Source organism: Borostomias antarcticus (genome assembly GCF_949987555.1).
Source record: "Borostomias antarcticus genome assembly, chromosome: 4".
In the NCBI taxonomy this organism is placed as follows: domain Eukaryota; kingdom Metazoa; phylum Chordata; class Actinopteri; order Stomiiformes; family Stomiidae; genus Borostomias; species Borostomias antarcticus.
The window spans coordinates 34263439-34286929 of NC_140237.1; the positions used below are offsets into that span (position 1 = coordinate 34263439).

Below are 23491 nucleotides of genomic sequence, written 5' to 3' on the forward strand. Positions count from 1 at the left end.
GAGAGAGAGAGAGAGAGAGAGAGTGAGAGAGGGGAGAACCCAACGCGCACAGAGGTCATGAAGTCAAGACCTCAGCACCAATCTCCCCCCCCCCCCCTCCAACCACAAGGTTAGCGTTTAATATTCGGCATTTTCCACATTCCCTGTTCTTCAGCTACGCTGCGTTGTCCTTGGCCGACGAATAAACATGCTCATCTCGTCTGGCTCGAGCCCTGGAGCTGTTGTCGTCTCGGAAAAAAAGATGTCGTCACTCAGAGCAGAATGTACCGTGTCACTGAGAATGAACGGCTCAGACGGAGACGACCACAAAAGCCCATCTCTCCTGACGACGTACCCGTGTTATTACTAGAGCTAGTATTACCTCTTCCCTAGCTTGTGGGCTGTATCATCTTCCTGGGGACAGCGACTCTGTTTCCAAGTGTGTTTTGTTCCCTATCCTCCCGCAGAGATGCTTCACGCTCCGCTGCATCAGTCATGTAGCTTGTCGCTGGCTTCGTCTGAACGAGTTCATTAGCAGCCAGCAATATGGCCAAGTGTACTAACTGCCAGAACAGAGACTGACTCTGTATCTACAGTGAAGGTGTATAAGCAGTGGTGACTAAAGAAGTGGGTATACTGTAGCAGAAACGTTACCATTTTTGCCTTAGTGGTGTTTAAAGTGGGTATACTGTTGGTCCATGGATAAAGAAGTGTGTTTGCTCAGTATACCTCCGAACACCCTCCACTACACCACTGTGGGTGTACGCTACCGGACATGTGACCTGCTGTGAGGAACTCGAGGTCGAAGGTGAACGGGGGGGCTACGCAAAGATACAAGAGGAGTCTGTCCAGTGAGTGAGAGGTCAGAGGTCAGAGGATATTCAACAAACGCGTGGCACTCTCACACTTCCGACCTCTGACCTTCGGGGAGGCCGAGTGACAGATGTGAGAGTGGACCTGAAGGTCCAGAGAGAGTGGGCCTACCTGCCATCATCTTCTGGGCCTCGTACGGTTCCATGTAGCCGTCGTTCTCCGTCACCTTCTCCGTGCCGGCCTGCGTCCCCCCGGCCTGCTCCGCGTCGAAGGGGTCCGCGTAGTCCTCCAGGATGATGAGCTGAGAGAGAGAGAGAGAGGGGGAGGATGAGGATCGCCGGGAGGAGAACACGTTCGGCTGCTCTTGTCGCGAGCCGCGACACACACCCCCACCCCCCCGGACCCACGCGTGGGCCCAGCTGAGGAGAGCGCCGAGGCCCGGGACCACGTCGCCTCCACGTGACCCCCAGAAGAGAGAAGACTGGGGGGGGGCGAGACACGAATTAATAACACCCTTTTTCCTCCCTATGCTTCACTGCCACCAACACCACTGCCACCAACACCACCAACACCATCTCTCCTCCTCTCTCCTGCAGACCTAGTTCACTCCTCCAGCGCCTGACGGCGTCTGCGATTCAAAGACCAGCGAGGGAAAAAAGAGGACAGACCACAACGGGTGCACTGTCTTAAGAGAAACAATTTGGCAGATTTACGGGGGAGCTGCAGTCGGCCACGGCTAATTGCAGTCTTGCCGTTTTACTGAGAACTCCGAGCAGAAGATGGCAATTAGGGGAACGTCCTGAGGCCCTGAGGCCCCGAAATAAAGGCTAACAGACCTTCTGTCCGCACACACTCACAGTGTCTCGCTGAAAACTCATTTCCGGCCGGCTCACACAAACGACCACCTGTCAAACGCACAATTGTCCTTCAAAATAGAAGCTGTAAAGCTGAAGGGGTACGATGTGGACCTCTGCCATCTGCCATGTTGGCCCGTGGGTCCGAGGGAGGCGGGCCAGAGGGGGTTTGGGACGGGCTGCTGCTGTAGCAGGCGGGTGGGGGTGGTCCGGTCTGCTGCTGGGACCACCGGGAGGCAGGGGGCGACACCGGTCAGCGGACCCAGCGGGCAGACAGACGGGCTGGAGGGAAGGGAGGCCCCGTGGCGTCCAAACAGACACACACACACACACACAAAAACACACAAACGGACACACACCCACAGACACAAACGGACATGCACACAAACGGACACTGACACACACACACACACACACAAACAGACGCACACAAACAGACACACACAAACAGACACGCACGCACACAAACATACACACTGACAAACACAAACACACACACACACACGCACACACACACAAACAGACACACGCCCATGAAAGCAGCAAATTGGCACTACACCCTATGAGTCATAAGTCATCTACAGGAAGGATTTAGTGTAATTGTGAATAAGCTCATCGCTCATCCCTGGACGGAGTGGGCAGGTGGGGTCAGTCAGCCAGGCGGTAGTCTGGGGGCGGACTGAGCCTCATGCCTGGCCGTGTCTCCGGCTAACCAGCCTGACACAGGCCTTCCTTCCTCCACACACACCCTTTCCCAGGAGCACGGGACACAGGGCCACCCCTTGAGAGAGAGAGAGAGAGGGGGGGGGGGGGGGGGGGGAGAGAGAGAGAGAGAGAGAGAGAGAGAGAGGGGGGAGAGAGAGAGAGAGAGGGAGAGAGAGAGAGAGAGAGAGAGAGAGAGACACCTGCGACCAGTCTCGGGGAAAGCTAGGGGGAATCCAGACACAAGCCTCTCCGGGCTCTGAGCTCCCGGCGGAAAGCGCCACCGACCTCTTCCTGCTCTGACGCCACCTGAATATCGCTTTACAAGATAATGAGATAACGAGATAAGGAAACTTGTCGAGCGTGTTAACGAGTGAAAAGTTCACCTTGGCAGTTGGCACTACTTTCGTTTCTTTTTTTCTACCTGTGCGATGTAGTGCGTGACACACAAAGCTGACTTTGGATCATTAGCGATGGCACAGCGGTGAGAGGTGGTGATCTTACACGGGTGCGAATGTGACAGCTATAATGTGCCCGAGCGTTTCGCCTACGCAATACATGGACACGGCTCCCGGAGGGTTGCCATGCTTTTAAACTGGCTTCTGTTTTACACTGAAAACCATCTCCCTCTCCATCCGTTTCTCGGGGGAAAATAACTAGGACTAGTTTGCCACAACATAATTATGGGTTCCTCCTCTGTTTTGCTTCTGTGAATTCAAAAGGGGGCGGGGAGGGGATCCAATGCACACACTCTTTTGGTTTGTTTTTTTACCACAAATATATCTCACTGAAGACTTTAATTAAATTCTGCCATTCATTACACATGTCTCTGTCCCTGACACTGAAGTATTTCACTGTGACAAACGACGAGTTCCATTTCACACCTTGTAGCGTGGAAACCGAGCTAGCAATCACGTCGGCCGGTCCGCGTCAGTACCGTTCCAGTCGCGACCCGAAACCAGATAAACAGCCACCGTGACCAAAACAAGACATGAACCAACCAAATAACGGGGCCGGTGCATCATGACTCCCGAGGCAATCAGTCCATGTGGTCAAACCAACACAGAAGGTCAGGGTTAAAAACAGAGACAATGTCTTATGAGTGACACGCTTTCGGACCGATAGGCTAGGCTAGACCGGGCCTCACAGAACGACCTCACCAATGAGAACAGCGGCCCGTGGGAGCTGGGCCTACCTACTTCCTGAGCTGGCACCGACAGCTGGACCCTAATGGTGACCGCCGTGCCCACACGCTTTATTGGGGGCTGTGAGGTCTTGTCATCAAACAGCTACGGGGGCCGGAAAAAGATTTATATATTACAGCAACTGGAAAAGAGGACAGCAATCGAGCCAAGGCGTATATTTAGCCGCGGGCTTGTTCTCGCAATCATTCGCCACAATCACCCACTGAAAGCTCTTTTTAGCACCTGGTAATGTTCTCCCAGGCTATGAGGCTGCGCTGCTGGGCTGAGCCTCGGCAGCTTGAGGGGCGGGGCCGCGTACGGAGCCCACGTACCTGACCGCCCATCGTCCGCCTCTTTCTGCTCAGCGATGCCTCACCAACAAGCCTCACAGTCATGAATAATACATTTAATACCCGGATTCCTCAGAACTCCTGGCTATGATTCCCACAAACTATTATCAGATTACTATCACTGGCGATTTTAATCTGCATGTAGACAATGAGGGTGACTCGAAGGGTAGGGGTTTCATTAACCTCCTGAATTCCATGGACTTCAGTCAACATGTTACTGGAATGGGGTTGCAAAGGGGTGGAAAATTTCCATAAAATTTCCGGAAACTTTCCGAATGATGTAACTTTTTAAGCAAAATTCTAGAAAAAAAATTATTTCAGGAGCTAACTGATTTCCTAGCTGCAAATTGTATCTTGGAAACTTTTCCATCAGGTTTTTCGCCAGTATCATGGCACAGAGACATCGCTGGTCAAGGTTGTTAACGACCACAGAATAAATGCTGACTCGAAAAAGCTCTCTGCCCTCCAAGACCTGAGTGCAGCGTTTGACACGGTAGACCATAGTATCCTGATCAGAAGACTGGAAAATTGTGTAGGCCTCTCCGGAGTTTTCCGTCGCTCTTGGTGACCACAGATCAAAAAACACTGAGATGACGTGGGGTTCCACAAGGATCAATTCTAGGGCCCCTACTTTTCAGTCTGTACATGTTACCCCTATGCGATGTCATGAGAAGGAACATTAGCTACCATAGCTATGCTGATGACACCCAGCTCTACATGTCTGTGACACCCCTCGACCACAGCTTAATTGACCGCTTGACAGAATGTATTGCTAACATAAATGTGTTGATGTCACAGAACTTCCTCCAGTTGAAGCAGGACAAAACTGAAATATGAATCATTGGCAGAAAGGTGTGATGGAAGATGTGAAAAGATGGAAGAGAGAGACTATCTGTGTACTTAAAAACACTGTCACTGAATACGAAATGTCAGGCAAGAAATGTAGGTGTTGTGCTGGACTCTGACCTTAATTTTGAGGCCCATACAAAGAATGTTACATTGACATTTATGGCGATATGATGATTTGAATAAGACATTTAAATTGCAGTGTGAACCGGTCATCTCTGCCGCAGACATCATCAATCAAGGACTTTGGGAAACAAGATAACTAGCCGAACCAGTCCAGGAGTTTGGGAAGTAGGTCTTCGACGAAACCAGTGGAAGGAGAGAAGAGAAGTTCCCACAGTGATCACCAGGGAGGATGAGACACATTCCCCTCAGGACATGTGGCACATCTAAACAGCGACATTAGGGAAGAGAGGAGGGGGTTGATGAGCCTGTGTGTTACTCCTCCTCGGCCGACAGCACTAATGACTAGACATCAGCCGGAGCCGGGGGAATGTGGAGGGGGGGGGGGGGGGGGGCTCTGCCAGGGAGAGTGGCGTCACCCGGGGATACGCCATCTGCCCGCCGGCATGCCCGCCCGGGTGGCGTGTCAGGACCACCGCCAAGCCACACTCGTCATGAAAGTCAAATTCACCCACGGTGCAATCCTGCCTGGCCCCTATATACACCATGGACCCTATATATACATCGCGGACGTGAGCTCGGCTAAGCAGGGGCTTGAGCCTCACAAAGCAACATTGCAGGGTACTTAGGACATGTCCCCTGTTTGACCGCAGGGCCTACTGAATTACACTCATGCTAATGTCCGGCTGAGTTCTTCGGCTGAGCGTGTCATATACAGTAGCTAGTAGGGCTGCACGATTATGACAAAAGATAATAATTGCGATTATTTGCTTCAAAATGCTAATTGCGATTAATAATTGTGATTAATAATTAATATATAATATTAATATATAAAAACCAAAATGCTCCCAAATCACGGACGTTGATCCCTTTCTTGCTACCAACTCACTGACCTCGTTTTCGCTAATTGCTGCAGGTACTGAAATTGCTTAATTGCGGCCTTTTGCGATTAGTTAATCGCGGAGGTCCTAATCGCGATTTCGATTAATTTGCGGTTAATTGTGCAGCCCTAGTAGATAGTCAGCAACGGATAATAGTCACCAGACAGCCGGAGTGTGAGAACTAGCCCCAGACTGCTTAAAATGCATTGCAGCTCTGAGGGAATGGAGTCGATTTCAAATCAGCGTGGGTCTAGTGAGAGTGCGAGGTATGGAGGGAAGGTGTAACAGCCAACTGCCACTTTGGATGGGCATTCTGGAGGGTTCCTAGATTATTACAATGCAATTGGGCCACAGTCCTCCATTAGAAGATAGAAAATATACAACCTCCACCAGAGAGAATAGGTCTAGCAGGTCAATATCACACTGTAACTGTACAGCTTCAGGGGCCATGACTAGGAGAGCACAGTCAACGCAGAAATGCGACGGACCAATTTATTATCAATTTCTCTGCTGCCATTCTGTTTGCATTTTGATCAACGAACAAAGAAAACAATGCAATTGCGTTGCTGACTTTTGTGGCCTATTCCAAATTCTCAAACAATACGAACGTTTCTAGCTCTGTAGTAAGAAACGACAACAACAACAAAAAAACATTTAAGGCTGTTGGATGCACCAGATTAAGACTAGAAAAGGACTCCCTCCCACAGAAGGGCAAAGACAGAAAGACAGCCATGTCAGCCAGGCTCTGGGTCTGCCGTGTGAGTGGCCACCTGAACGAGTAGCGGCAGGGAGGGGACAGAAATGTCCTAGCTGGTCCAGAAACAACGAGTGGTGTCAGAATGAGTGATGCCTCCCCTATGAGACCAGACCACCACTAGAGCCTGAGTGTCAGAGAGGGAGGGAGGGAGGGAGTAAGAGAGGGAGGGAGGGAAGGAGGGAGGGAGGGAGGGAGGGAGGGAGGGAGGGAGGGAGGGAGGGAGGGAGGGAGGGAGGGAGGGAGGGAGGGAAGGAGGGAGGGAGTAAGAGAGGGAGAGAGGGAGGGAGGGAGTAAGAGAGGGAGGGAAGGAGGGAGGGAGTAAGAGAGGGAGAGAGGGAGGGAGGGAGGGAGTAAGAGAGGGAGGGAAGGAGGGATGGAGGGAGGGAAAAAAAGGTCTGACGTTTGTGATTTATGTCTCACGCCACAGGGGATTTCAGCCACTGATAACCTAATAGGACTCAGGGCTTAGCAGCTCGATTGCATTAGGCCGTTTCAAAGCGCTCATTCTGCTGCTGCTGCTCTTTTGTTTCTAAGTTAAAAAAAAACAAAAACCTAATGAAACCATGAAAGCTGTCTCAGAGCAGGGGAGAGGAGAGGAACGGAGAGGTGAGGAGAGAACAGATACACTCATCTAAAAGGGATATCCAGCAAAGACTGTCACATCTGTATCTGATAAATAATCCAAAACGTTCCAGCACATGTTGACATTTTTATTCAGGACGCAATATGCTTTTGTCATCTGAAGCAAACATATTCCCATCAAATGTCCAGATAAGGCAATTCACTTGCAACTTCTGTGTTGACACGATGCAGCAGCTATCAAGAAGCTGGTGGGACACAGAAGTACTGGAAGTGCAAATTCAATGACAGCCTACTATGAAGCATTACTCACAAATCAATTACAGGCTTTTAGATGAGGACTGCAGGCGTTAACTCAATGCGCCTGTTCCAGGAAGGACTACGTAGATGTAGCTTTCCCTTAATGCAACTCTGACATTAATAAAACGTTACCGAAACGTTTCCTAAGAGACAGAAGTTGTTGCCTGGGAATCAACTGGGGCTCTATGCGGCTCTTAAAGGATGTAGAGGGGCCGTGAATGCCTACTTAAAAATCGGGGAAGGTATAGCTAATGTAATTTAATTATTATTAGGGATGGGAATCGAAAACCGGTTCTTGTTGAGTGAATCGATTCCTTGGAATCGTTAGCCAAAATCCTTAACGATTCCGCTATCGATACCTGTTGTTGCTGCGCAACATGTGTAGGGCTGTATATCATCTTGGATTTCCCGATACGATATGCATCACGATACACAGGTCACGATTCGATACGTATCACGATACAGAGGTCACGATACAATACGATACGATACGTATTGCGATACACACATTTACTGAAAGATTTTAAGTGTTCAAGACTGAAAACTGAATGGCTCAAATGAACTATATAGATAACTCAAACTCAATGACTGGACAGAGAGCTAGCTAATAAATATTTTACATTTGATATCCATGCTTTTTAAACTGTCAACATTGTAGTATTTATGGTTTTTCAAAATTATTTATATGTATGCTTTTTTAACTTAATATTGTAGAATATGCTTTTTAAACTGGATTTAAAAATGTAAATAAAAAATACTTTTATAAAAAAAAATATTTTTATTTTTAAATTTTACAGCGCCCGGCTGTATCGATACTCCGGGCTGAAAGATCGATACAGTATCGCGAGACTACGTACCGCGATGCATCGTTGTATCGATACAATCCTACAGCCCTAAACATGTGTGCAATGTCGTCACACGCACGCTGCCTTGTTTTGTTTTATTAGACTGAGGTAGAAGAACCCTTGAAAATGTGGTTACATTTCACGCGACAAGATGACAACACGGCCACTTGCAATGCTTGCAAAAACCTATATCATCAAAGGGGAAAATGACTAAATATGCAAAAACATTTGGCCACACAGCATGCGATAACTTTGCAGGAATGTCCCGTTTTTGATGCGCTCCGGAGTGACGACAGCAGCGCAGCTAACGTTAGTGTAGTCGAAGGTAAACTCCTCAAGAGTCCCTGTCTATTGTGTTAGTGCCATTTGTTTAATTGTGTAAACCAGCTTTCACTATATGAATAATCTCCATTTCCATCCATGTAATTTAGATGATGACGTTCAGAGTCAGGCTGGTGGTCGATCTGAAAAAATACTGATTTGTTTATGTCAGTTTTATGTTTAGTTCAAGGTGAATACACCTAAAACAGCACTGTAACTGGCATGTTCAAAGTAGTACATATAAAAGAAAATTAATGTTAATAAACCTGTTTGTACTCTTTTTTGCCCAATGAGAATCGATAAGAGAATCGAATCGGAATCGGATCGATAAGCAGAATCGAAAACCGAATCGGAATCGCTAAAATCTTATAAATTCCTAATTATTATACAATAATTTGCAATGAGGATAGGTTTGCACAATATATGGTTTATGCATCGCCATCTCAATGTGTCCATGCACAATAGTCACATCACAAGGGCCTGCCATGTTGTTCTCTTTTTCTCCTGCTATGTTAACTCAAAACATGTCATGATACAAACTTTTTGCTCAACTTTTTAATTTTGATGACTGTAAAAACTAAGAGACGCATTATTAGTAGGCGTTTTGGAACGCAGTCAAGACACTTGGCTACCGGTGTAAGCAGACGCGAGGATCACTGTTTAGTTCTAACCTCATATAGGACATAGGCCCGTATGTTTACTAGTTTGCTTATTTCTGTTTTAAACAAGCAAAATATATTGCAATATATATCGCAAAAAATTGCACCGCTGCAATGTATGTTTTTGTCAATATCGCCCAGCCCTAAATGAGGCCCTTCTTTTCCAAGCAATTGAAACTCAAACAGTGCTAAGAGGGAAGAAGAATCCCCTTTTTTGTCTTCAGGTGAATTAATGTCAGCTTCTCTCAGCTGTGTTAGAGGTTCTCAGGCCTGAGGTTCAGGGGTTAAAGAGTGCTGCTTATCTCAGAAAAAGGAAAGGCAATGAATCCTAGAGAGGAATATCTGAGATAAAAGCACTCTTAGGGCTCTATTTTACAGTTGCAAAGAAATGAGGAAAAAACACAAAAAAGGAAAGGAATTGTATATTTATTTATATCATTTTTCATTATGAATGCTGTGGAGAAATATAGATGTACAAAAAATGGGGAAATATATTTTCATGATTACCCTAAAGAGAAGATTATCAGTAAATGTAAACAATGCAGTAGTGAAACAAGAAATGTTCATATTACCACATTCCAATATTTCTCAGGATTTTAGTGGCGTCTTATGTAGGTATTAGAGATCTATTTTTTATGGATTAATTTGCTCAAAGCTCTGACCATAAATTAACTTTTTAATCCCTGACACCACAAGCAAAAACCACTTCAACAAAATGTTGAATAATGACACATGGTACAAGACAGGGATTACTTACTTTGGCATTCCTCCGTCAGCAAAACTGTAATTCTTCAGACATAGAAAGTCTACTATTTGAGGGTAATGGGTTTTAGAGAAAGTTACAACTTGTTACATTAAGCAGCTCAATAAGGTATGAGGGGGGATTATTCCTGGAAACTCCCGTGTGTTTTGATGTGTTAAGCCGTTAGCTTAGCATGCGTCTCCACCCGAACAACCCCCCAGACATCTGTGTTGTTCAAAGCACAGCTCACACTTTTTCATGCTGACTTATTTATTAGTCGCTCCTTTAAGATTCAGACCACATAAAAAAAAAGTTCTTCTTTAGATCTCTGGGCTGCTGTCCATGTGGGGTGGCGGGTGGCGGGGTGGCAGGGGTGGCGATGCCAGCCAGAGAGAGGGAGCGCATGGAGAAGTGATTTAGCCTGTCATTGATCATAGTTTGCATGGCAACGCCTACAGACGGAGCCACAATGACACCGATACCGCGCAACTGGGGTCAGTGTATGGTAGAAGGCAGGAAGAAAAGGAGAGAGTGGTTACGTTCCACAGCTGGGGTAGAGGGACCTCCTACACGCGGCTTCGCACCTCGGAGGATCATGAACGTCAGTGTTGTTGAAAGGCCGTAAAAGGCGGAACCAGGTTGACTACGCACACTCAGGCCCTCACAAAAGCCAGAGCATGGGAGACACAGCACGCCACACACACACACACACACACACACACACACACACACACACACACACACACACACACACACACACACACACACACACACACACACACACACACACACACACACACACACACACACACACACACACACACACACACACACACACACACACACAGAGGTTACACCCAACCATGCAAACGCCAGGACAGAACACAGGTAATGAGAGGTTTGTCGTCGAGCTCAAATCAGCGGAACCACGCCAGTCTGCTGCTGATGATAATCACACATCTCGCTTCCCCACCGGCCTCTGTGATGAAACCCGACACACAGGCATGCAGCCACGGCGACGGGATCCCGTAAGGGTAGAACTGGATTGTCTACTCGGAGAACTTTATATCTGTGAGGATGTTTTGACACCGAGTTGAGCCAAATGCACGATCCAGTATCGCCGTTTCCACCACGTTCCGGTGTGTGTCTCTCGTTCATTGTCCCCCCCGGGGCGTCACGAAGAGGAGACTCAAGGTCGTAGGTCTCTCTTGTTCTTCGGACAATGCCCTCTAATGCGACGGGGAAGATGCGATAGTTGTTGTTTTTTTTGGTTCCTTGCTCCTTCTGTTCTTGTTCCAAAACCGCCGCGACACAAACATATTGCAGTGACGCTGAGCCAAGAGGCGGACGGTGTAAACGCGACACGCAGCGCTCTCGGCCACAAAGTACCCCGGCCAGGTGCTCCTCCACTTCCTGTTCCACTTCCTGTTCAGACATCTCCTACCGTGACAGTCTCCACCCCCCCGGCCCCCAAAAACGGACCGTCCAATCAACCGCGCCGTCTCAACGGAATCCTCGCTCACGCGTTTCTCTCTGCTACACGCCGTTCATCCCTTTAAATACAGCGTGTCCCCTGGGTTGCGTGTAACAAAGACTCCCTTTGGACACAACTCGACATACACTCAACACACTCTCAACACACACTCAACACACACTCAACACACACTCAACACGCGCTCAGGCCCCTCGACAGCAGGGCGCCGCCAGATTACGGAACCCTTAATACGCGACAGATATTCCAGATTTAGCACTTGAGGATACGCTTGACAAAATCCAATTTCCTTCCCCTCCCTGTGAGATAGATTTATTACTCTCTCACTTTAAGGAGTGGAGTTTAAGGTGTGTGTGCAGGAATGGGCTCCTGGCTCAGTAGGCATGGAGGGTCCAGGCACACATTCACAAATATATTCTAGCACACACTAACAGACACACAGACACACACAGACACACACTAACACACACAGACACACACAGACACACACAGACACACACTGTCTTGTATTGCTGTTAAATGAGACACAGACGAGGCTAAGCTCCGCCGCCGTATCCTACGCTTACGAAACGGCGACATCAACAGCAACAACAACAACAACTGAAGCAATTATGAAAAGTAGGGGCCTTAACCAAAACAAAATGAAGCCATCCTCTGGGAGTGAGGTTGCGATTTGGGTGTGTGAAGATTTATAGTGGCTGGAGGAAAACAAGCGAGGTCCGGGGCATAATCACAGCCAGACGGGTTTGAACCGTGAGGATGACTTGATGGCGGTAGGAAGGGCCGTGGCCTCAGCTAGCCTCTGTGTGGCGAGCGTGTGTGTAGAGGCCCCCGGTCACGCCAGACCCGCAGTCCGGCGGCTGACAATAGGAGCGGGCGGGGTGTAGTCTTGTGTCAAACAGCTGTCGCTACGGGGCTTTCCACTCCCTCCGGCGCAACCGAGAGAGAGAGAGAGAGAGAGAGAGAGAGGGAGGGAGAGGGAAAGGGAGAGGGGGAGGGGGGAGAGGGAGGGAGAGAGAGAGGGAGAGAGAGAGGGAGAGGGAGAGAGAGAGAGAGGGAGAGGGAGAGGGAGGGAGAGAGAGAGGGAGGGAGAGAGAGAGGGAGGGAGAGGGAGAGAGAGAGAGAGAGAGAGAGAGGGAGGGAGAGAGGGAGGGAGAGAGAGAGGGAGAGAGGGAGAGGGAGAGAGAGAGAGAGAGAGAGGGAGAGGGAGAGGGAGAGAGAGAGAGAGAGAGAGAGAGAGGGAGTGGGGGGGAGAGAGAGAGAGAGGGAGAGGGAGAGAGAGAGAGAGAGAGAGGGAGGGAGAGAGGGAGGGAGAGAGAGAGGGAGAGAGGGAGAGGGAGAGAGGGAGAGGGAGGGAGAGAGGGAGTGGGGGGGGGAGAGAGAGAGAGGGAGGGAGAGAGAGAGAGAGAATGGGAGGCTTGACAAGAGAACACCCCACAGCCTTGTTCCCCAACCGGGGCAGCGTGTCCCGATCCCCGGGGCCCGGGGACTCATGTTGGGACAGGAGAAAACATGAACCCTGGTTCTTGTGTTACAGACGGCAGAGTGAACATTCCCAGCCTGCCCCGCTGCAGCGAGCGCAGACTTGCCCAGTCAAAAGGGAATGTCACCAAGTTGTAAACACTTCCTGTCAGGAAGGGAGCACTTCCTTAATCCTGGAGCAACCCTCTTGGTCCTTAGTTTTCCTCTAAACAAAAGCACACAGCAGCCTGGTGCTTTACCTTTTGTCCGATCCCTCCGCTGAGCTACGCCACGATGGCCTGAACGCATGACAAATAGGTGACTTCATCACCTTCACACCACAGTATTGTGACTTCATATACCTCAGTAATGACCTAGGCCAGAGTCACAGAGAGTCTACAGCAGATATTACGGGCTTATAAAACACATAGACCGACTTAGATAGACTGACCCCTGGCCACACAGTGAAAAAATGACGCAGTGCCGTCAGTGTGGGGCGAGACAACGCCGGAGGTCAACTGTCTCCGACTACTTGAACTGTGACTACCGAGACTACGTCTGCGCCGCCGCCAGCTCCGGGGGGGGGCACCCGCGCCGGTAACGTGTAATGAGGGGCTCGGCTTGTTTACGCCATCGACTGACGCGGTCACCACAAGCTGCCCAGCGGGCACGGATAGCAGGCCAGCTCCGCCGGAGGGGAGAGCACACTTCCTCTCCCGCTCGACCTCCTGGAGAGCAAACATAAAAACAGAACAGCATGTTTCCCCTCTGCGCTCTACCCACAATGCACAGGGATAATTCCTATGTACTACACACCAGAGGAGGGGGGGGGGAAAGAGAAAAGAATAGAAAACCAACACAGTTGGTAGGGTGAAAAATGTCCCAGCTACTTTAGGGTAAAGAAGAGTTGTGTTTACTCAGAGATTTAGGCAGTTCTACTGTTGCCAGAGGATAGTGGGTAAAAATACTCTGGCTTCACGTAGACTTTCTGAGCGCTGGATGGCATGAAACCTCAAGGTTCAATTTGTTTCCTTTTAATCAGTGTGTGACGATCTGCCTGGCCACCAGGACTCCCCCCTCACATGCACTACTACACGCTGTCATTAAACAAAACAGTGCCATGTGTCTGCAACTTCTCCAAACTACCCTGCCCTCAACTGCTAGCCTTCGACTGCTGGCTTAGCGTGCAGGCTGACTGTGACCTGATGGGCTGTATCCACTTGGCATAGCTTGAGGGTTTGCAACTTGCCCGCTACACCTCTTGAAAAAAGGCTTAAAGGGTTAGAATTTTCATGAACATGTGGTGTTATTCATAAAATCCCTGACTCCATATTAAATTGAAGACTTTAAAACACCCTAAGGTGACCTTACTCCACAGTAAGATGCTTCGTTTATGTGGTTTAAAGCTAGTATCACATTAAAGGAGACAACATGGTTAAACATTCTTTCAGTCTTATATAATTAACTCTTCTGCATCCAAATTACACACAAGACACACCTTCACTGAGCTAATACCCTTAATTAACAGCAGAACGCTTCAGAGCCGAGTTCTTTCCTCGTGTCATTCCTCCCCATCCTGCTGTGGGCTGACATCATCCTGCTCCGGAGGAGACGCATAAACACAGTAAGCTGCGTTGGCGCAGGGCCAACACCACTGTGTTCCTTCCTCCCCGAGTGGATTTCCAGGATTCCTGAGCCAATAGCATCGACGGAGCGCAACAGCGGTGAATTCCTAGAACAGAACCTGCGAGGAGTGCTGGATACAACATCCTAGACTTGTTTGCGTCTTCCTTGGAGGGGAAACGGTACGATTGTACGGCGCACCTGCGCCAATGCTTGATAATCTGTTGTTTTAAGAACACAGTGTCTTGAGCAAGGCAGGTGGGATATATCAAATAGTTCTATGAGATTCTGGAACACCTCGAAGGATGATGACATCACCGTTAAATGGGAAACATGCAACATTAAGTACCAACAGAACAAAGAGATACTTACTGACTGTACTTTCTGACTGTACTTTCTGACGGTGTGTGACCAATGGCAACCTAACTACTGGGGTGTTTGAGACCAATTATCATAATTGTGGAAATTAATTTCATTGCAAGAGTCAATGTACCTGTACATAGCGGTACATGAATCATTAATCACAATTATTAAAGGTGCAGTATGTGGTTTGTGATTTCCTGTTAGACTTCGGAAAACATTTGAAGGATCTTGAAAAATGCAACTGACAAAATTCCCGCCCCTCCCTCCGACCTCCGAAAACAAATGACACTCGCTAGGCAGGTAGGTAGGTTGACAGGCAGGTAAGCCATCCAATCATTTCAAGTTGGCAACTCAAAATGATTGGACGCAATTATTACAGTCCTACGACTTCCACAGGTTACAGATTTATTTCATTTTAGTGTCAGAGCACTTTCTATTGATTGCTGTTGGGATGTAATGACAACTGCAAAAAGAATAACTAACAGTGCTTCTGAGCCAAACTGCATATTGCATCTATATTCAATTCAAAGGCTTTGATCAAAAATACTTTTTTTTTTTTTTTTTTTCTTTAAAGAACTACAGTATGTGAGCATCACAACAAAACTCTATGTTTTGATCTCAAGAAATGCTATTCAGTGACTGGTTGACCTTCCCCTCAGTCTGTGGCATAATACATCATTTTTATAATTACAGGACCTCATGTATCTTCAGCCATCGCCGGTGGAATGTGTCCTCTGCATTGGACCCATCCAAGCTGTTCTGTGGGCAGCCCAGGAACCAAGTCCAAGTGCTCAATCCAAGTCCTGGTCAGGAACAGGACTGAAGAGCATCTGTTCTTCTACATGTTTTTATATCAGGGTTCTATGTGGAGGGAACCTGAGTGAGCACGGGAGAACATGCAAACTCCACACAGAAAGGCCCGGGAGATAGCCCGAGTCCAAACCAGGACCTTCTTGCTGTGAAGCGGCCGAGCCACCATGCCACTCCTATAGTAATACAAGTGCACAGTGAACTGTCGTCTCTCACCCATGATGCATGTTGTCAGCATGTAGAGTTCTTGAATTAGTGGTGGGAGGGGTTAACAGGTAATCCGGTTAACCGGATTGGAGAGCCTTCAAATGCCTTACCGGTTACTAAAAATCACTAACCTGTATTTGTTTGTTTTCTTTTTTTGCAATTTAAATCATGTATAATAAATAAAAAAATCCGCTAACCAGCCTCTCTAATTATTAAATTAAATTAATCTGTCGAGTCCATTTCTACGGACGTAATGCAAGTGACGATGTGATGGCGTTCAGCCGTTCTTCTTCCTTCGTTATAATAATGCTGTTTTATTCCGTCTTGTCTTTTGTTTCATGAAGGCTCGCTAGGGAGCAGGGACGAGTGAACAAGTCTACAGCTTCATCTTACACTAAACCCAATATATTCATCTGATCCTGATTCCTGACAAATGTTTGTTGTTTTGTCATATCGAGAGTAGTTGGTTGTTGGTTTTGACAGAGCTCGTATGCGTAAGGATAGGCGAGCCGGGATCAAGTGCAGATTGTTTGACCCAGTTGGCCTATAGGCCTACAGTGTTTTATTTTAGAGATTGAATCAGACTTGTGTCTGTGATTTTTTCGAGCCAACAACTTCTGATATATGAGCTATAATTTTCTGAATGCACAATGCAGGCTCTGTGTCTCCGTGTTCGTTTTTGTAGCCTACAGCTTTGGTGCTACAGCAGCGCTTGTTTCTTAAAGCGTGTTTCTCTCTTCATCGTGGTGTTTTTGTCACATTATTATCATTGATAGTAGAAATGTCTATAAGTGCACCTCTCATGCTTTTTGCAAAGTTGCCTGTATCAAAACCCAGGTAAAGTTAGGCCTATTTTAGTCTCATTAATTAACACAAATTGCTCAACGGGTAACCGGTTAACCGGAAGAAATATGGCTGATGCCGGAAAGGAAAATATGCAATTTCTCCCACCCCTACTTGAATGTGTAAATCGAGTGGGGTTTTCTAAATTAGATTTATCTATAGAGCCAGAATATAATCATGTATAGGGCTTCTGGGTAGAGTAGAATAGACTATACATTTACTGAGAAGCCAAGCAGTTTTTTAGATACACAGAAAAATGTACTTGGCAATGGGAGAAATGAATTGTGGCAAGCGCCCCTAGGTGGTGGACTCTGGTGACATTTGAACGCACGCACGCACGTACACGCGCACTAATGTACAGGGGTCGATCTAAAGTCCCTTAATGAATACAGGGACCTCAAACTGTGGATCAGCATACCGTACACTTAGTGAAAGATGAATTTAACTAGTTTTAGCATTTACAGTTCTGTTTGCATTATGTACCTGTACAAACCTCCTTGACATGGTGCAGCCTAGTGTATACTGTAAACAGAATATTATGTGATATGTCACCCAATCAGTCTCTGAAAATATTTCCGGGGCGGTTGACACTTGTCATCTGTAATTCACGACACGCCACAACAGGCCTGTGTTTGTTGAGGGTAAGGACCAGAAGCGCCATTTCCTGCTTTGCTCTGGCAATCAGCTAAGCCACCCTATCGCACCTGTCAGGCGTGGATACTGACACAGCTATGGCACGGCTTTCAAAGAGCCTCACAGGTAATGTTTACTTCAGCTGACATTTCCCCCGCGTCACTGGCAGAGATTAGAGAAGAGGACACCACAAAGAGCTGTCGGGATGCGCTAATCACATTCCCCCTGAAGAGTGGAATGCCAGAGCAAGGGTTTTAAAGAAAAGGCTTTGAGTCTGAAGCTGAAGGAAGTTCAGCCATGCGCTGCGTCCGCTAATCTGCAGGCCAGTCAAACAGGCCTGATTCACCCACAAGTAGATTGCAGCCGGAGGTAAAGCGTCATAATCTCGGCTCGTCCGCGGGCACAGAGGAACCGATTCGATCAGACCAGAAAACATCAGTGGAGATTGAACACAGACACACACGCACATTGCAAAGCGGTTAATGTCTATTCCATGGGAAATTAAAGAGCGTACAACCCCCCCATGCGCTGTTCAAACGCAATCTTAAACTAATAACGCCCCAACTCTCCCTTCAAGGACTCCGCTAAACAACACCCGATTGGCTCCCAGCGCCTCGTCTGATTGGGTTATCAGAAATGCGATCTGAGCGGCGGAGGCGAGGCAGCTGATGCTCGGCTCGAGACGGCAACTCTGTCAACTGGCGCGCAACGCAGACATACTGTACGAATTTGGGGAGAGACGGGAGACAAAACGGGCCGAAAATTGGATCGGGCTGCGGGAATGCGTCTCAGGATGGGGACGGGTCCCGAGCACGGGCCTGAAGCACTTAGGGGGGGGGGGGGGGGCGCAAACGCTCCGCCGCACTTCTCCATGCTCTCCTTTCCATCACCTGGGGGAGTCGAGGGAGGAACCCGCGGGTTCCACTTCCAACTAACTACATAATCGTTTGCAGTGCTGAGCTGTCACTCCGGCTTCGTGTCTGGGGATGTGCTGAGACAGGGGACGATCAAAAGGTGCACAGAGAGAGAGGAATAAGGAAACGGCCGTGCAAGAAATCCTTCAAACCAGATGTCTCGGTCCGCCGTAGGACAGCTGTCTGCGTTTACGACCCGACTGCAGGCTTCTATAGATAGATATGTAAAGGCGTTTATGGGTTCAGGGAGCCCTCCCTCTTGCAGCTCCGTCTGCAGGGCTGCGTGGAAGCTCGTCTGTAGAGAAGACGGGTATCAGGGTGGTCACACACGGAACAACAGGGGTTACAGCCAAAGCATTATCCATGATTATGATTATTGACGACCACATAATGAGTCGGTTCTAGTTAAGCACTACTGTCTTTGCGGTTATATTTTCAAAGTTATGCAAGGCAGCACTTTCGCGTGTCCTTGAGAAGTTAGTTGGCGGAGGAGAGTGGGAGGATGGGATGGAGGGGGGGGGGGTTGAGCGAGGAGATGAGGCATTTAATTAGTTCCACCATGGCGGGAGAATAATTGATCATCTCCCTCAACTCACTCTACCATGAAGGTCCCATCATTATAAACAAAAACAACGACACAACAACAATCAGGCCCATGCTCACACCTGTGTGCTTGTCATAATGGCACTTTTATCAAAATGACATTTAAATGAAATAATAACTCTGGCTTGGGCCTTTTGTAATCAGCATACATAACTTATATTATCATGTGTATGAAGGGCCTCTTCCCCGTATGAACCACAGCCTTTCGACAACCCTGCTTTTTTCCGATACAAGTTTGAAGAGAAGGAAAGTGCTTTGGAGGGCTGACAGACTAAACACTAGACAATACTATTGGCAGCCAGGGCATTAGGTAAGCAGTTATATAATTAGCATCCACTAGTCAAGTAATTAAAACATCAATGGCCCTTGTGCTATAACAAGACAACACCAGTGTGGTGGTCGTCCTCCTCTCTCTCTCTCTCTCTCTCTCTCTCTCTCTCTCTCTCTCTCTCTCTCTCTCGTCAGCAGTCTGCACTTAACGTGACCCAGCACAACTGACAAGCCGATGAAGAGTCTGTTAAGCTATATACAGTCCATATGACTACTGACGCTGAGTCTGTTTGTGTGTGTGTGTGTGCTCATGTATGTGTGTGGGTGTGATAGTTTGTTTGTGTGTGTGTGTGTCTGTGCGTGTGCGTGCGTGCGCGTGTGTGTCCGTGTGTGCAGGAGTGAAAATTAACTTTTTGGCTCACGGTGCCAAGGGGACTGTAGATTAAAAAAATCTACCGGCCAAGTATATTTTTTTTTCAGCCTTCTGAAATCTAGTCGCCAATTGGAAATTTTACCTGCATTTGGCCGGTGGCAGGTGTTAATTTTCAGCCCTGCGTGTGTGTGTGGGTGTGATAGATCCTTGAGTTTGTTTGTTGTGTGCGTGCGTGCGTGTGTCCATGTGTGCGTGTGTGATACTAGTGTTGGAAGATGGATGTGTGTCAAACCTCATTCTCCAATCACACTCAGTTTACAGATGGTTGAAACTAATCGTTTTCGGGCAGCTTTACACTCTGTCTGCTGAGACTTTTGAGGGGAAAACATCTGTTATGCCACTATGGTTGTTTTGAAATGCAGCATTATCAAACACCCATATCCATGATAAACTCCAGACCGGGTCAGCACCGCCTGTTCCAGCCCACATACTTCCAATCCACACGCATTAAAGTGGTATATTCTCACAAACGTGTGTACAAATTATTAGACTGCCAAAAACACACAGTATAATCTCATCATTTGGGCTGAGGCATACGATCTTAAAAAGTGTGTGCTTTGTGTTTCAGGTACACTCTATAATACAACAACTGCATATTCAGTAACAAGTGGTTATTCAGCATTTCTGCACGATTTTGTTCAGATGTCATTCTATCAATGTCGGTTGTGTGTCTGTACTGAACAGGCCCCGCCAAAGGGCAGACAGTAGCTCCTTCTAGAATATGACATTGGCCATCTAGTCAGTCAGTCAGATATGGGAGTGTTGATGAGGGCTTGTGCTGCCTGGTGACCAACATGTCTCTAGGACGGCCTTCTCTTGTCTCTTGACAGCCTGCTCCCACTCAGGTCCTCTCTACCTCACTACACAAGGTAGCCACAGTGCTGCAGCCAAAGCTAACCCCTCTAAAGGCAGCGCTGAATTTACTCAAACTGATGGTGTAATCTTATATTCATGACCGAGAGGGTGAGTTCCTTTGCCTGTGTCACAGAGTTATCGGCCTGCCTGCGTGTCCAGAGAGCAGGGGGTTGAGATGAAGCCAACAGTATTTCCCTGCTTGAGAAATAATAATTGACTGCTTAGATCATAATAAACCACAGTTAACAGGGGACGCGTTAATCCGTTCAATTAGCCAAACAGCAGCGGTGACAATGGCGAGACCTGACTTTCCCATTGTTTTAATCTGACAGCGCTGGTGCTCGGAGCTTCATTACTATTCATACAAAACCCCGCATTGTCATCAGTCAACAACAGGACTTAACGGCACAAAACATAGGCCTCTAAGAGACAGACTCAAAATGTAAGATGGCGATATAGACAGTCACTACTACATGATTCTTAAGTCTGTGATTTGTATTGTGGTACAGTGAGTATCTTCCAACAACCATTTCAGTTCTGTCATGTTACTCAAATGACCCCCAAAGAGTCCCACTATTCATAATATTGAACAGCTTTCTCGCAATGTCCCTTTAGCCTATACGCACCCTTGACATTGTGTAACAGCCCATGTTTTAGGAGCAACACTGAAAACTTTACAACTAGTTACACTGGCATATAAAGAACCCCTTTGGAATGGCACTGAACGTGAGCAGAACAGGCCACACCTTGCAGCAGAGGTGTGGAGGGTAAACACGGCAAAGAGGAAGTGCACTAAATGAGCGCTGTATTTCATAGGCTACCTGAACTCTAATCACTTTATTTGCATACTTGATATAGTGTTGTCTGCGTTGCCGTCTCACCACATTACTACAGTCCTCTTGTCTGATGTAACAGTTTGAGTAAACAAATGCCTGGCCTTGGCAATTAGTGTGTCAGAGCAAGGAGACGAGGGAGTTATGCAGTCAGGGTGTTGGCGGCAGACGTTGGGCAATGGTGCTGCGCTCGAGCTCACTGGTGCTTTTTCCTGGGTCCTCCTCCCGTGTGTGAGCTATGCGAGGAGAGGAGAGGCTGCCACATTCCTGAGCACAATCACACTCTCCATTCGCCCTTAACCTCACTGACATTGAACGTCTCAAGTTTCTTTAAATGAACCAACACTCAGAGGGTCTGGATGCCTAGAGGAGACACATGGTGGAGGAACACTGCCTACAGGCATTCTCGCCATCTGTCTCCACATTCTCTTACTGTTGATGAGAGCTAAATTAACCCCAAGGGGTAGACAGTAAAAAAAAAGAGTAGGCCTATGCTGTTAAGAAAAGGAAAAATTGCGGTGTAGTTAAAACCAACCAGGGGAGAGTTTCCCTGGGGCATTATAGTGTTCACAATATCTTTATCCCTAAATAGTTCCTAGTAGTTTTTGGGATAGGCTACCTAATTTATGGGATAAGGTCAAGCAGGTCCAAAGGTCAGAACGGATACCCACGTTTGACTACAAATTTACTATTTTTCTAATCATGTGAACAAATGTAGACAAAAAGAGAAAAAAAACAAGCAAGAATATAATGTGAATATCGGGCTACATTTCACGTTTCCTGTAAATCATTGTTTCTAGATGTTAATTTAGGCTATGTTTATTTATTATTTAATCATTGCAAACGTTTCTGATTCGAGTGTGTAGGCTATAGGCCACAGTTAGCCTAATGTTGTTCAACATTGAATCAAGGTGTAGCATAGGCTAGGCTATCATTTATTTGACAGACTTTCCAGTAAACTGGACACGTCTGTCGCAATGTTAAACTGGACCAAGCCGGTGATGTACACCTGTGCTAACTAGTTCTACCGGTTTTAACGACTTCAGTTTGAATCGGGGCAACCTGAAACATGGTCACTGTTTCAAGTAGGCTCTAGATACAAAATTGCAGAAATAGTGGCATTGGCGAACTGTTTGGAAGCGCTTGGTCACTTACCTTTTCCTTATTTTCCTGATCCGAGGGAGGCGAGGTGGGTGATTTCATGCTCCCTAGAGGAACAGCTTGGGTTGCTGTAATACCGCTGCCCGGAGAACAGTTGCTTTTTTCCACCGTTTCCACCTTTATGAGTCGGTGCTTTGGTGACACATACTTTATGTCCGGCGAACCCACAGAGCTCAGACCAGTTCCAAACGAGATATTTCCGCCTGGCGTGTATGGGTCTTCGAAGTCCAGTTCCTTTTGTAGTTTGTAAGCAGCAAGAATGTCCGGCTGAGCGGGACTTGGATAAGTGGCCCCGGAGCTCGGCTGTTGGTAGCCAGGAGAACCGGGCACAGCGGCGTGACAATGTCTGTAGTCCGGTTTCGGGGGAGCCGGAGGTGGTGCTTTGGTAGTTTTGAATCCTAGATGTTCCTTGAACCATTTGGCCATGCTGCCAGTGCATTGCTCACAGGTCAGTTGATATATTTCGTTCCACCTTTCCTCGCTGTGTCCTACTCTTCTCGTGAGCGCAGGGGTCCTTGGCTCAGCCCGACTGGTTTCAGCGTGTCTCTCCAGCTCCCAATCCGTCCCAGAACCGTGCGCTTACCGAGCGCACCCAGCCACAGGCACTTTCCAACCCAACTCAGTGACACTCCTGTCGCTCTGCCAGCCAGACCGCTCTCTACGTCAAGCCCTCCTCTACGCATCATGGGAGAGAGCTTGTGCAAGTGAGGGATATGCGCTTTCCTGTCCCCTCACCTGAGAACATCCACTGCCATCTACCGGACTGTTTATTCTCATGTAGGCTACTCAGACTTTTTCTCAGGCATTTCAACATCGAGTCGAATACATATTCCCTTATGGCAGCGCTACGATATGTGGCTGTGATTGCATGGGTAATGCTAAACTAAAGGATAGGTTAATGAATGTTTAAATTATGGTATTTCTATTTAGTATAGATAATGGCCACCTTGATAATTGGCCATTAATTGGTTTGTAGTGGAAGTCAAAAGTATAATATTCAGGATCATTGTGGCTCCTTGTCATTCATATTGTCAAAAGCAGTGGAGGGTTTTTTT

At 47.6% G+C, this 23491-nt stretch overlaps 1 protein-coding gene across 1 annotated transcript in view; it reads right to left on the minus strand.

Annotated features, from left to right (window-relative positions):
• Positions 1-23041, minus strand: part of shf (Src homology 2 domain containing F) — a 37812-nt gene extending 14771 nt beyond the window's left edge. Inside the window, exons 1-2 of the mRNA XM_084436739.1 lie at positions 22431-23041; positions 885-1093 (exon numbers count right to left, since the gene is read on the minus strand). Coding sequence (XP_084292865.1) covers positions 885-1093; positions 22431-22862 — 641 coding nt within the window. The 5' untranslated portion in view covers positions 22863-23041. The remainder of the gene's footprint in view (positions 1-884; positions 1094-22430) is intronic.
• Positions 23042-23491: the final 450 nt, after the last annotated feature.